This window comes from Opisthocomus hoazin, chromosome 4 (assembly GCF_030867145.1).
Source record: "Opisthocomus hoazin isolate bOpiHoa1 chromosome 4, bOpiHoa1.hap1, whole genome shotgun sequence".
In the NCBI taxonomy this organism is placed as follows: Eukaryota; Metazoa; Chordata; class Aves; order Opisthocomiformes; family Opisthocomidae; genus Opisthocomus; species Opisthocomus hoazin.
In genome coordinates, this window is record NC_134417.1 from 55,123,113 (window position 1) to 55,136,913 (window position 13,801).

Genomic DNA, 13,801 nt, shown 5'->3' on the forward strand with positions numbered 1-13,801 from the left:
TTAAAGAACATGCTACTGTGGTCAGAGACCACTTTCTTAATGAGAGGTCAAGGAACAGAAGGTTCCTTGTTTCTGTAAAACAAGTAACACTGTCTGTGGTTGGTGGGGTTTTTTATTTAAAAAAAAACAAAAAAAAACCAAAAAAAACAACGAACAACAACCAAAACGTGTTCATACCTCAGTGGAGGCATGTTCATTTCCAGAAAAAGGTACAGGAAACTCCATCTTTCTAAAAGAAATCCTCCTCTTTTTTGTACAGATGAATAGGGCACGGTTGTTGTTACAATCTTAATCCAAATAATGTCTTCGATTTTTACCAAGAGAGAGCAGTGAGCCTTGGCTGGACCACTGAAGCAGTATGTTATAATAAGAGAAGCCCTTTTTATCCTGGAAAGAAAAAAAAAAAATCAAATGGACTTCAGGAATGAGAACAACCAGCTCTGCTCAGCTTTCTGTGTACTCTGAACTTGGGGATGCTTTATGGGTTTTTCAATTCTCGGGATCAATGTTCTGCAGGAGAAAATGCCACGTTAGTATTAACCTCCCAGGCTGAGCTGTTACTTTCAGAGTGTAGTGTGGTAGCCTAAATGACTGATGCTGTTATAAATGAAAAACGAGTTATTCTTCTCCCCTCCCCCCCCCCCCCACCCTAAGTGACCCCACTGTAATCAAAAATATTTTTCTTGTAATTTCTTACAAAATCTTGACGTCTCTGTGTCTCCTGCTTTGTATTTCCTCCTATTTATTGCTTCCCCACTGCTAGATATCTCCAAAATAATAATATAAATATATTTGGAACAATCAGAGCTAGAAATACGCACTTTTTAAACTTGGATGTTGGTTGTGCTGGGTTTTCTTCCTGGTTGTATATTTTCTGGTTTAGAATTCTGACTTGTCTACCAGGCTAAAGAATTAATAAATTTTAGTTAAAAAATGTTAATGTTTAAAAATTAATGACTTCAAAGTTTTGCTCCTTTTAACAGCTACGCAAAAGGCACTAAAGATCCCAAGTCTGTTACCCATGCTGTATGGAAGATCACTCAAAAGGAGCATGAGGATTCTGGGTTTGAGAGGAATTAGCCTTCCTGTTGTGCCCAGAGATTATGTCCATTTAATGGCAATAACTAATGTAGTAATCCAGAATAACATACTCTATTTATTTACAAAAAAAAAAAAAAAAAGAGGTTGTTCATTAAATGCAATTGGTTTGAGATAACGCAAGTGGTGTTGTGGTAGCTCAGCTTTTTTATTGCTGAAAAAAAAGTTTGTGGTGACCTTTCGGTTAATTGTGCAATAACTGGGTGAGAGGATGAGCCTGTAGAAAGATTGTGAGCAACAGTGAATACTGTACAAAAAAAACTCTTGTCTAGCACATACTTGAGAGAAGTTTTTTCATGTCCGGAATCATGGAACGTTTTTAACAGTGCTTGATGTGTCTGGGGAGCCCGTACTACTTAATTCCATGTTTGGATCAGTGAGGTTCACATCTCTAAAAACTGAAACCTGAATAAAAAGGGTAAGTGTTTATGGAAAGAGCAGTTCTGGAGAACTGAAGGACGTGCTCTTTGGCTTGGTGTACGACCAGCCAGGTGAGGGAGGTCCGTGGGCTTCCCCAGCGGCAGCCGGAAGAGCAGCAGGAGGAGCTGGCAGGAGTGCCCTCCTCATTTCCCACTTCTTTGCTTGCTCTGCTGATGGTACATATCCACTTCCCATAAGAAATGCCATCGTGCGTTTGATTAAAAACCACTGATTCCTGATAATTCCTGATAATCCAGTTCTAGTTGGATCAGACTAATAACTTTGGAGAACGGCCTTTATAATTTCTTAATAAGTAGCTTAAACTTGTAACACCACTTCCACAGGTCTGGATTTAATCTTAGCAGAATATTTTTATATCAGGAGAAAGTACATATTTAAATGCTTGAAGTTGGTCCAGCAAATTCATATAAATCCTTAAATCCAAGACAGGCTGGTAAGTATTGCCTCTTGTAGTAATCTTTCAAGGATTTGTGATGACTTCCTTCTAATCCTTTTATATGCTGCAGAAGCTGATGGGACAGTTGGAGAATTCTTTCAGATTAGGATTAAACTCCCTTTTTTTTTATAAATCTGTTAGCTGTGACTCTAAATTGGACAAGATAGTAATTTATAAGACATGGGTCTCCTTTACAGACAGAAATCTGAGATTTTAAATGTGAAGAGAGGCAATATAGGCATCTGTTTGTTAAACTGATAGCACTGGCTTTTTTATTTTTCTGGAGTCCTTTTCTCACTGCAATATCTGTATGTTTTAAAGAATGTTAAGTGCAAAGGAGCCACCGTGCGTTAATTTGAAAAGGCAAAACAGTGGTCATTCTTAAGAAAATGCCCTATCATTGTATTTATAATGATCTATAAGCCTTATCAGAAAAATCCCTTCATTTTATTGCTTAACAGGAGCAGCAAATGCCTGGCTGGACGTTTTAAGTGTCATCCAGGCCTCTACTCTGGTCCGCGTATCCCACGTACCTACCAAGAGAAAAACCGTCTGAAATGCCAGCCTCGGAAAGAGCGTTTCTTGCAGTTGTTCAGTCATCTAGAGCCCAGGAAAATTCTAAAAGTATTCTGGTTTCCTTTCCCTGGGGAAAAAATAGTTACAGATGTGGCTAAAATTTTCAGGCTGGGGGCTTCTTCCTGTCTCTGCAATGCGACTCGTCTCACAACTGAACGTTCCCGACAGGAGAAGGCGGCGAATGTCTGTACTTGCACGCCTTCAAGATTTCTTGCAACTCTTTCCAGTCCAATATCCAGTCTCTTTAGCACAGTTACTTGTCTTCAAATAAAGCAGCATCCAAATTATCCCATGCTTCCCTGGTGCTGTGTGCTGAACTCCCTCCATTCCGTGCTACGTTTTAGCAATTTTCAAGCCGAGGTTGGGAAAGGAATCTTGCATTATTTCACCACGTAGCTGTACACATAGTTGAATAATATGGAACCTAAAGAGACTTTCAAGCTGTCTTAATAGTTAGTGTCACTAAACATTTAAAGAGAAAAACAGCTTACATTCTCTTTTTTTTAATTAAAATTGTAATAGAAGCAACCAGAAATTTTGCTATTCAGATTCATAACAGAACAAAACAAACGCCCACTTCCAAGCTTTGTCAAATGACGGACATGCAGGCTCTCTCTCATTGTGCCTGGGAGTTCACTTAGTTCACAAAGCTTAACACGCTGATGTCTCAAATTTAATTTTACGTTAAAAGAATGTATTAGGTACCTTAAACAGTTTTAAAGCAAAATCTAAGTATTCACATCTTATCCTGTCATGTATTTCCTGTGCCATGCCAAACTTTGTTACTCAAGCTGTCTGCACAGTTTCCTTAAAAGTCTTTCTTGGAATCTATTAACGTCGTGCTGAATTCAACCTTTCTGACCTCTTCTGCCAAGAGTTTGTCTGATCTGCTGTGGGTACCACTAACTATCATCTCTGACCGCTGACCTGCGTTGCCTATGCCTGTCCTCCCAGTGGAGGGAGGAAGGAGAGCACAGTGAATCTCTGAAGTAGTTCCTTGCCGTTGACCATTAGAAACATGACTGAGTGATACCTCTCACTTCAGTCTGTGAATATTTGGGGTTTTCAGGAATGGCGTTTGTTACCACTCTGTTTTTTAACCTACATAAATCGAGGAGGAGGCGTAGTTCTTTCTAGCCACTGAAGTTGCCTGTGTGTCAGTAATGTTGTTCAGGCGTTGTTCAGGTCCTCTTTCTGTAACTCTTTCTGTTCTGAAAATGTAATTTTCTTCAGTTGGCTCTTTTATTCACTTTAGATGATGTCTGAAGCAGCCAAAGAGGGCAGTCGGGTTTTTGTGCTGGTCCTCCCAGGTTTTCTGTGATGATGGGGTGTTCGTTAAATACCTGATGCTGCAAGACAGGTCACAGCCTGGGCAAGACCACGCTGTGCCTCACAACAATGGCTTCCTTGCTTCCATGTTGATTGCAGGAGCCTCTGGAAGCTCGGTCACTTCAGCCCAGCTTGTTTCAGCTGTAGGGATCTGCCTTAATGGCCTTACACCCCCTTGTGCACTGTGAAGATCTTTACTCTGAACAGGTTGTCGCAGTCTGTTACCAGTTCCCAGCCTGCTCACTTGCCTCTCAGCAACGTAACTCCACCGTCCTGTTTGCCACGTGTTCCTTTGTGCTTTCTGGTGGTTTCTCTCACTGTAATTGGAGTATCCCCACATCCACCTGGAAACTCAATGCTCACGTGGATCCCACAGCAGCAGATCCCTTATGCAGAAATCCGCAGCACCCCTGGCTCGTGCGCTGTTGCCTCTACCTGGACAGATGGTTTCTGTGGTTGTCTTCCCCTTCCCAGGGACAGTGTCAAGGCCCTTTCAAGACATCATCCCCTGCTGTCTGTCTCAGACAGGACGTTCCTTTGGTCTTGGTACAAACTTCCAAGTCCTGATTTCATTTAAGTCAACAGACCAAGTGATTTAAAGCTGTTCCAGACTTACGCTGTATTTCCCATGTGTCAAAAGATGCCTGGTTTGGTCTTGGTTGCACTCACAGAAGGAAATGGTTCAGGAAGCTTTAATGAAACTGTTTATGTCCGTTGAAGGGATATAAACATCGGGCTGCATCACAGGATGGTAGGAGTCTGCCTGTGTGAACATCAGCCTTGCTGAAGGCTTCCACACCTCGTCAGCAAATGGTACGTGGCTTCACTCCCAGGCACACGGGTTGTTAGGGAGCTGTGCTGCGTTCAGCTGGGCAATGCCAGGGTTGCTGTTCCAGCACACACTTCCAAAAGCTGCAAACTGGTGGTGCCGAGTGTCACGGGTTACTGCCTGGCCACCCTGCTTCAAAACGGATATATCTGTTGTCCCTCAAAGATCAGGATGGTGAGGGGAAGTTCATTATTGACAAGTCTCCATTGTGTCTAGTACTGTCTCGTCCACTTTTTCCAGCGTCTCTTTGCCAATGGCTGCTTTTTTGGGTGAAGAAACCAAGGTACGAGAACATGCTCTAATACTTATGTCTGCTCTTCTCAAGGAGGAGGCAGAGCAACGTGCCCCATGCAAACAGTAGGGCCAGAATAGTTTTGACTTACTTACCCAAACTTAGAACAGCTCTGTGGAACACACTTCTCAAGTATCTCACAGATAAATGCCTTCCCCCCCACACCCTTAAGCATAGCAAATAGATGTAATGCTATTTACTTCTTTAGCATCATCTATTGTGATAATAACAGTCTGCTTTGGAACTAAATACAAAATTCTTTAGTGCAAGAGGATGCACAGTTTTCAGCCTGCAAAGTGACGTAAGGAGACTTGTCCTGAGAGCTGAAATCCTCCAGCCATTCATTGTTCCTTTCTTTTAGACTTCGGCATTATAGTATTAGAACCAGCAGCACAATGAGCACCACAAATGGTTTTCCCTTTTACCCTGTATGGTCTGGAATTCTTGCAGCATTCAGCAGGAACACCACTGTGGGTGCCAAAGAATGAATGATTTTTAATAACCCTGTGCTTATTAAATGATTTTTAATAACCCTGTGGTGGGATGGCCTACTTTTGCATCAGCAATGTTTCTCTAACGAGATATGGCCATTCCCCTCTCCGTATTTCTGTCCAGTACATGCTGCAGGATAAGCAACCCTGCTGTGTTGCTGTATCAAAGCTGAGTGCGACTGGGTCCTGGCTCACAGTAATACAGCTTGGCGAAGGAAAGTTTGACAGAGCCCAAGATCGTATTTATATACTTAGTGTAAATATTTAAGAAACCTTGAGGTAGAAATTCAACAATTTGTTGGTTGTTTTGCCTTCTGAAACCAGAAAGAGAGTTCACTCAAAGCTTATTGAGCACCTCTCAGTACACGAATCTGTAGCTGCCATAGTGGTTTGGATTTGAATACATCTCAGAACTGACTCAGACCACCGAAGTGGAGACGTGCAGCTCTCCCGTTAGCGCTCTGCTCCCCACTGCTCCTCCCAGCCACTGGAATGCAACTGACAGACTGAGCAACTGCAACGCGAGGACTCACCGAAGGAATGGTTGTGTTTATTCTGTTACTCAACAGCTATTACACAGATGAAGTCATAAAAGTCAGTAAGACCACATAAAATTACAACACTTAAGAATAAATCATCTTCTCTGAATTTAACCCCAAATTAATATCCTTTGAATATTCTCTTCCCAGCTTCTTCACTGCAGTAGAACAGTTTGTCACTGCAGTGTAATATTTATAGCACTTAATCTAGTTATTGCTCTGGAAAGAATGGTGCGTTTTACTCATTTAGCAGCAGGAACCTGCCATCTGGCACACAAAGTATTTACGTAAAAAACTTGCTGTCCCACAATTCATTATGTGCTTTTCATAGGTTTCGTTGAATGAATTTATGGGTAATATTTAAGATGTCTTAAAGTCAAAACAGTCTTGAAATGACCTCTGTTTTAAACAGGGAAAGTTAAAGTACTTAAAGAGTACATTAGTTGTCGATATGCATTGCCGACATTTTCTTTAAACACAATTCCTTGCACAAGAGGCTGGAAAATATGTCTTATTGCAGTCTAGTTTTTGACGCTCATTTGATATCCTCTTCCCTGGCCAGAAGAGCTGCTCTGTAGATGTTCACAACTGTAACATTCAGATACTGTTAAAAGTATATGAGAAAACTCACTGAGTTTTCTAACGGGGCTACAGACAACAGTCAAAAACATTTACTGGCCACTTGGTTAAGAAAAAAAAATAAATCATGGCACCCTAACCAGAAATCAGAACCTCACCATAGACAAGCTATATGTATGTATACATACATATTTTCATGTGTGTCATGCACGGTATTGGTGTCTTTGTTCCCTTTCCTATTTTTCTTCCTTTTGTAATAATGGTTTTCCACTCCATTCATTTCCATACTCCTAGCCAGGACCCCAGAAAACCAAAAGATTAAATTAAAACAAACAAATTTGGCTGAAATGAGAAGTATTATTTTCCCAATATAAAAGGCTTGTTGTATTGTGTTGAGATGTTTATCTTTGCAAGGCAGTTCTTTTACTTCTGTTAGAACATCAGCTATCAAGGCACAGCCTCTTAGGTTAAGTGCTTCACTTACTATTTCAAATGCAGAATCTCATCAGTCAGTCGTGTAACAAACACAGCTGAAGTACAGATGTTCAACAGCTTTTGTTAAGATACATACTCTGAAAATACGGGCAGTCGTTTTCTGATTCAGTGAAATATCTCTGCTAGTCCTTTTCATACCATCGTCCATACAGAGCAGCCGTCAGCAGGCCAGAAGATGTTCTATTTTTGATTATGAAATAGTGGTTGTTTTTCCAGCCCATGTAGTCAGCAAAGTCCAAGGTAATACCAGATGTCAGCAGTAAAGGAAAAATATAAGGGGTACTCATATTTCCCCATAGCTGGAAATCTATCAGAGCAGTGGCATCTGTAACCTCCTGTCCACAAGTGCTAAAGCTGAGACCTCCACACTTCACTAATGCACAGGCCTGGACATAGTATGTGCCATGCACTGTATGGAGCCCATCAAAAACTCCCAAAGCATATAATTCATCGGTTACAACAGCTCTCCTGTAATTTAAGTAACAACAAAGAGTATTGGCACAAACCTGAAGCTCTCCTTTTTCCCCCCATACAGGAACGAAAGTAAAGTTGTCATACATCATTTCTGCATAAAATAGGGGAGGTAACTGCTCATTTCCTTTTTCTGATACTCTGCCGGGGGTCTCTCGTCCCTCCTTAAAGCAAACTTGATCATCCATTGAGGCGCTTGTAAAAGTCTTGCATGACTGATGGAAGCTCTCACTGAATCTTTCATTACTCTCCAAATTGGTTCTGTAATCTGTGGTAATCACAGGAATTTCTGCTACTATGAGCTTGCCACCATAACTTTCCATGTTGTGGTAGATGAACGATTTGACTGGAGTATATATGCCACTCCCTGTCATGCCCAAAGTGGGGTGGTGGATATTAGCTGCTAAAATATTGATGTTGAAAGCAGTTGCGAAAGCTTGTTGAAATTCTACAGCAGACAGGAGCGGAAGCTGGTTCATCCAGGCAGTTGGATATACAACTTGTTTCAATTTGTATTGTCTGATGAGTTTCACTGCAGGCTCAAAAAAGAGTATATCAAAGCAAGTGAACATACCAAACTTGCCAGCAAAAGGGGTATCAAAGAGTTTATAGTCAGGCTCTGGAGGGGTATCAAAAGCATATTCAAAATACAGATTGTGTTTGCGATACGTGGCTACCAGCATACCGTCATCACTGAACGCCACGTTGGTGTTGAACTGGTACCTTCCATCAGCTGGACAGTGAGGATCAGTGGGCTCACAGGGCTGCTTAGTTCCCAAGTTTGCCACAAGGAATATTTTGTTCTTCAGTGCCATGCAGCTCAGACGCTGAAGAACCTGGAGAACAGTACAGGGAAATTAAGCACTTCAGAATATGGAGGGATAGGTTTTACTCAAGCTGCTATGACTTATTTAATACTTTTCAAATTATTATTTTCAACTGGAAACTGAACGCGTTTGACCATATCTGTAAAAGTACCGATGATTTTGTGAGAAAAGCTACTGGAACCAATACCTTTCTAGACTTAAAAGTATTTCAGATATTAATTTCAAAATAGCACTGAAAAAAGTTATCTGGGTTTTATTTCCTGAGAAGTAAATAAATAAATCTCTCTATTTCCAGGGCATTAATTTTCAGAAAATTCTGACTGTTGCAGGAGCACCAGTGACTTTAAAACACTGTAGGTCAACTGAAACCTTTGAAAAGGCAGCATAAGTGATTGGTGTGTGCCTTTAGAACAGCAAACGTCTAATAATGATTATTTGCACATGCAATGGCTTGCTCCTGCAACTACATGTTTTTACTCCAGATTTTTTTTTAAAGTGCTTACTAGCCACAACTTCAAGAAGCAGAGATGTGAATAGGTAGGCTTTGCAGAGTTACAGGAAAGAAATGCAGAAAGTTATACACTACAGTATGACTGGGATGTTTCTTCCAGGCCACAGAGCGCTGTACCAATGACTGCCAGTACTGCAATCTCCAGATAGGATCTGAATGACAAATTAAGTTCTTGCTTGCTTGTGCATGATCATTGGTAGTAAAGATTCATAGGTCAAAGTAGCTCACCATTTACAACTGTGATTCATGTTTGCACACAAATTCTGCCTAGTAGGCACATGCATGATTAGTTACTTTCATTATATTGACTACTGTCGCCTTAATAGGAATAAATGGTCTGTATTACTAAAGCATGGTTATTTTCACTTTGGGTTCAGAACAGTAGACGAAAATACTGTTTTTGTAACTTGCAGGTCACATCTTCTGTAATCACACTTGGTCTGTCCTAAGTTGTGACTTCTATTATGTAACAGCAGGTCATGTCCTGTTACTTGTGCTAATCATTTTACACACAATCACTGAGTCCAAATGTTCTGCTGGGATTCAGTCATTAAAACTGAGTTACAAGAATGCATCAAAAGCGAAGATACAGCTATGCTATTTCATATAAAACAATTTTGTTCAAAATAACACTACTAATGATGTATCTGATCGGAGAGTGATTACCGTTTCATAGGTTGGGAGAGAAAGATGACAAATCCAGATGGCTCATTAACAAGCTAATCTTCATGCATGTAGGTATCTAAAACCCTCCTCTGCTAAGAATGAAACCAGCATAAACTGAGAGTTCATGAAAGAGTTGTTAAACTTCTTGCTCCCTTCCCTAAGCAAAACTACTACAGCTAGTTTCCCACTTGGAGCACAAATCTAGCATTTAGTTATTCCACCTCTCTGCAGAAATCACTCCTACATTTACCTCTGTGTCATTGAACAAATACGGCTCTCTGCATGGATTCCACTTCACAGACTGTGAATGCAGAACGAAATCTAAGTAAGGATAAATGGAGCTTCTGGTGAAGTTGAAGCCATGGATTCCATCTTCAGGAAAAACAATGATCTGTGCTCCCTGTATGTACAACAAAGACATGTTTCGTAGGCAAAACAAACGCAACCTAAATACGAAAGGAAAAAAACACAGCTAAATAAAGTTAAGGATAACCCAAATATGTTTTGACAAGAACGTAGTTTGAAAATGTCTTTTCTTTGACTTCACAGTAGGTATAACTACGTGTACAAAAAAAGCTTATTTAACCTGACACATACCTTTAGCTTGAAAAATAATGTATTTGACATTATTTTAAGGGTGTGCAAATAAAAGCAGACTTCATCCAAATCCTTACCAAAAGTAGAAACATAGAATCATAGAATGCTTTGGGTTGGAAGGGACCTTTAGAGGTCATCTAGCCCAACCCCCCTGAAGTGAGCAGGGACATCTTCCACTAGACCAGGTTGCTCAGAGCCCCGTCCAACCTGGCCTTGAATGTTTCCAGGGATGGGGCCTCCACTAACTCTCTGGGCAACCTGTGCCAGTCTTTCACCACCCTTACCGTAAAAAATTTCCTCCTTATATCTAGTCTAAATCTACCCTCTCTTAGTTTAAAGCCATTACTTCTTGTCCTATTGTGACAAGCCCTGCTGAAAGTATTTTCCCCATCTTTCCTATAGGCCCCCTTCAGGTACGGGAAAGCTGCTATAAGGTGTCCCCGGAGCCTGCTCTTCTCCAGGATGAACAGCCCCAACTCTCTTAGCCTTTCCTCACAGGAAAGGTCCTCCAGCCCTCGGATCATCTTTATGGCCCTCCTCTGGACCCGATCCAACAGCTCCATGTCCTTCTTGTGCTGGGGGCACAGGATGCAGGACTCCAGGTGGGGTCTCAACAGCGCGGAGTAGAGGGGCAGAATCACCTCCCTCGACCTGCTGGCCACACTTCTCTTGATGCAGCCCAGGATACGGCTGGCTTTCTGGGCTGCCAGCGCACACTGCCGCATCATGTTGAGCTTTTCATTCACCAGTACCCCCAGGTCCTTCTCAGCAGGGCTGCTCTCAATCCCTTCTTCCCCCAGCCTGTATTGATAGCGGGGGTTGCCCCGACCCAGACGCAGGACCTTGCACCTCATGAGGTTCACACAGGCCCATTTTTCAAGCTTTTCCAGGTCCCTCTGGATGGCATCCCATCCCTCAGGCGTGTCAGCTGCACCACTCAGCTTGGTGTCATCTGCAAACTTGCTGAGGGTGCACTCGACCTCACTCTCTAAGTCATTGATGAAAATGTTAAACAGCACCGGTCCCAGTACGGACCCCTGAGGGACACCACTTGTCACCAGCGTCCATTTGGACATAGACCCATTGACCGTTACCCTCTGGCTGCGACCTTCCAACCAATTCCTTAGCCACCGAACAGTCCACCCATCAAATCCATATCTCTCTAAATTGGAGAGAAGGGTGTTGTGAGGGACTGTGTCGAAGGCTTTACAGAAGTCCAGATAGATGACATCCATAGCTCTTCCCCTGTCCACTGATCTAGTCACACCATAGCATAGAAAGCTGCTAGGTTGGTCAGGCAGGACTTGCCCTTGGTGAAGCCATGCCGGCTGCCTTGAATCACCTCCCTGTCCTCCATGTGCCTTAGCACAGCTTCCAGGTGGATCTGTTTCATGATCTTCCCAGGCACAGAGGTGAGGCTGACAGGTCAGTAGTTCCCAGGGTCCTCCTTCCTACCCTTTTTAAAAATGGGCAAAATGTTTCCCTTCTTCCAGTCACCAGGGACTTCGCCTGACTGCCATGTCTTTTCAAATATTCAGGTATTCTCCATTCATAAGTCATGAGAATGACATTATTGAGTTTAAAGATTGATGATGTTAAAATTTGTCTTAATATTTTTTCAGAATTATTTGCAGATGAACTTTGTCAAAAGCAAACTTAGGCCGGGCTATATACCACGATTAGGTATATAGGCTTGGATAGTGTACTGGGAGTACTGTTTTCACAAACAGCTGTGGAAGCAATACAGATTCCGGTAGAAATGTAGCCATGCCAGAGCTAGGCTGGCTCTATCTGAAGTTCAGGGAGATCAGTTCCAAAAACTGTAGTGGATTCCTCTTAAATCAGACACAGCATCAGTCACTCAAATCCCTCTGACTCTTCAAAAGTCATTTCAAATGTGTCATCTGTGCTATGGCTTTGGGATAACTTAAGTGTCTTGGATGCAATACTGCATAAAAATAGCTCTTACCCTTCTGGACTGTGATGCCCAGTCATCATTCTCAAAATAAAAATTAAAAAAAAAAACAACAACAAAAAAACCAAACACTTTTTCAAATTATAATGTTCCAAAACAATAGATTTGTGAAACTTGCACATCATTTCTTCTCTGTGTAGGGACAGTAATGCCTGCCTCCTTTGACTAGAACCAGCTTTGGGTTTTCTTGGGGAGAGAAGGACAGCAGGCTGTGCACAAGAACAGCCAGAAATACTAGTGTCTCTCCTCTAAATATATTTAGACTAAGAACCATTCCATGAAGGGTAAGAGAAAGTAATGGAAAACTTTACTTCCACAAAGTTGTTAATGGTGGAATATTAATTTCCAAAGCATTTAACTTCCTTAGTTTTCAGAAACATTTAGGAATTTCGATTGAGAGCACTGGAATAAAATCAAACCCAGACAGCTGCCTTTTAAGACAATCTTTCAATAAAAACATTCCATTTAAGAAAACAGAAAGGCGCTAGGTATTCAGACCAAAATAGAAAATTAATTTCCCTATACTAAATAACTATAGGCGTGTTTTTCCAAGCTCGGAATAACTCAAGTCAGGCGAGCTGCTAATTGGCCTGATTTTTTTCAGAGCTGCTGGCAGGTCATAATGTCTGAAAAACCAGACCATAGCTATGTATATAAATACGGCTTCAGTTGCCTGGGAACACAAATGTGAAAGATTATCCTCAAAGCACTTACTCTATATATACATAGGACACACGCAACTGCTACTAAGCTGCGGCATACCTGTCTTGCAGCAGCCACTACTTGCTGTTCATAGATGTCTAGGTTTCTGCCCATGAGTTCCAGCGCAGACCGTCGATCGACCAGGGCTGTCGGGTTAGGACTCAGTATGGACTCGTGCTCATACACGGCAGCAACGTAATGCCCCTCCCTCGTAACTCTTCCTGAGACAACTTGACAGCACAAAAAGCAGACGGACAGCTTCCAGCACAGGTCCACCATGGTGTGTGCCATAAATCTAGAGCAAAAGAAACCAGGTGGGGTGGGGGGAGCTTGAGCAACAAATAGTGCCAGGAATTTAAATTTATCATTAAGTGTGGACTGTAACTGACACTCTTAACAGTGTTTGAACTGAGTGTGTTGTTTCTAAATTCCTGAACAACCACATGCACGTTGTTTCTAAACCTTAAATCTATCTATGCTGGTGCTTTAAATAACTGTGTCCTGTTTAAAAACATTTTTGCTTTGTGTATAGTTCTACTGATCTCCTTGCTTGGTCTCCCTCTACAATTAAATTTAGCATTCATGTATCGATTATTGCACCATATATCAAAACATTTTTGGGAAAAGTTAAAAGCAGCTTGCAATTTTGCAGTTTCTCTCCCATTTCACAGAATCACAGAATCACAGAATAGTAGGGGTTGGAAGGGACCTCTGTGGGTCATCAAGTCCAACCCTCCTGCCGAAGCAGGATCACCTACAGCAGGCTGCACAGGACCTTGTCCAGGCAGGTTTTGAATATCTCCAGAGAAGGAGACTCCACAACCTCCCTGGGCAGCCTGTTCCAGTGCTCTGTCACCCTCAGAGGGAAGAAGTTCTTCCTCATGTTCAGACGGAACTTCCTGTGCCTCAGTTTGTGCCCATTGCCCCTTGTCCTTGGGCACCACTGA

At 41.9% G+C, this 13,801-nt stretch overlaps 1 protein-coding gene across 6 annotated transcripts in view; it reads right to left on the reverse strand.

The window, feature by feature from the left end:
• The window catches only part of BTD (biotinidase), a 19,489-nt gene continuing 5,688 nt past the window's right edge, over window positions 1-13,801 (reverse strand). For 4 of the 6 annotated variants that reach the window (XM_075419075.1, XM_075419074.1, XM_075419072.1 and 1 more), the window contains exons 3-5: window positions 12,915-13,149; window positions 9,831-9,980; window positions 6,022-8,412 (exon numbers count right to left, since the gene is read on the reverse strand). In XM_075419075.1, the coding sequence (XP_075275190.1) occupies window positions 7,228-8,412; window positions 9,831-9,980; window positions 12,915-13,145 (1,566 nt within the window). In that variant the 5' untranslated portion in view covers window positions 13,146-13,149 and the 3' untranslated portion in view covers window positions 6,022-7,227. Of the gene's footprint in view, window positions 388-6,021; window positions 8,413-9,830; window positions 9,981-12,914; window positions 13,150-13,801 lie in introns of those variants that run through there. The other 2 variants (XM_075419076.1, XM_075419078.1) reach the window with 2 other exon arrangements.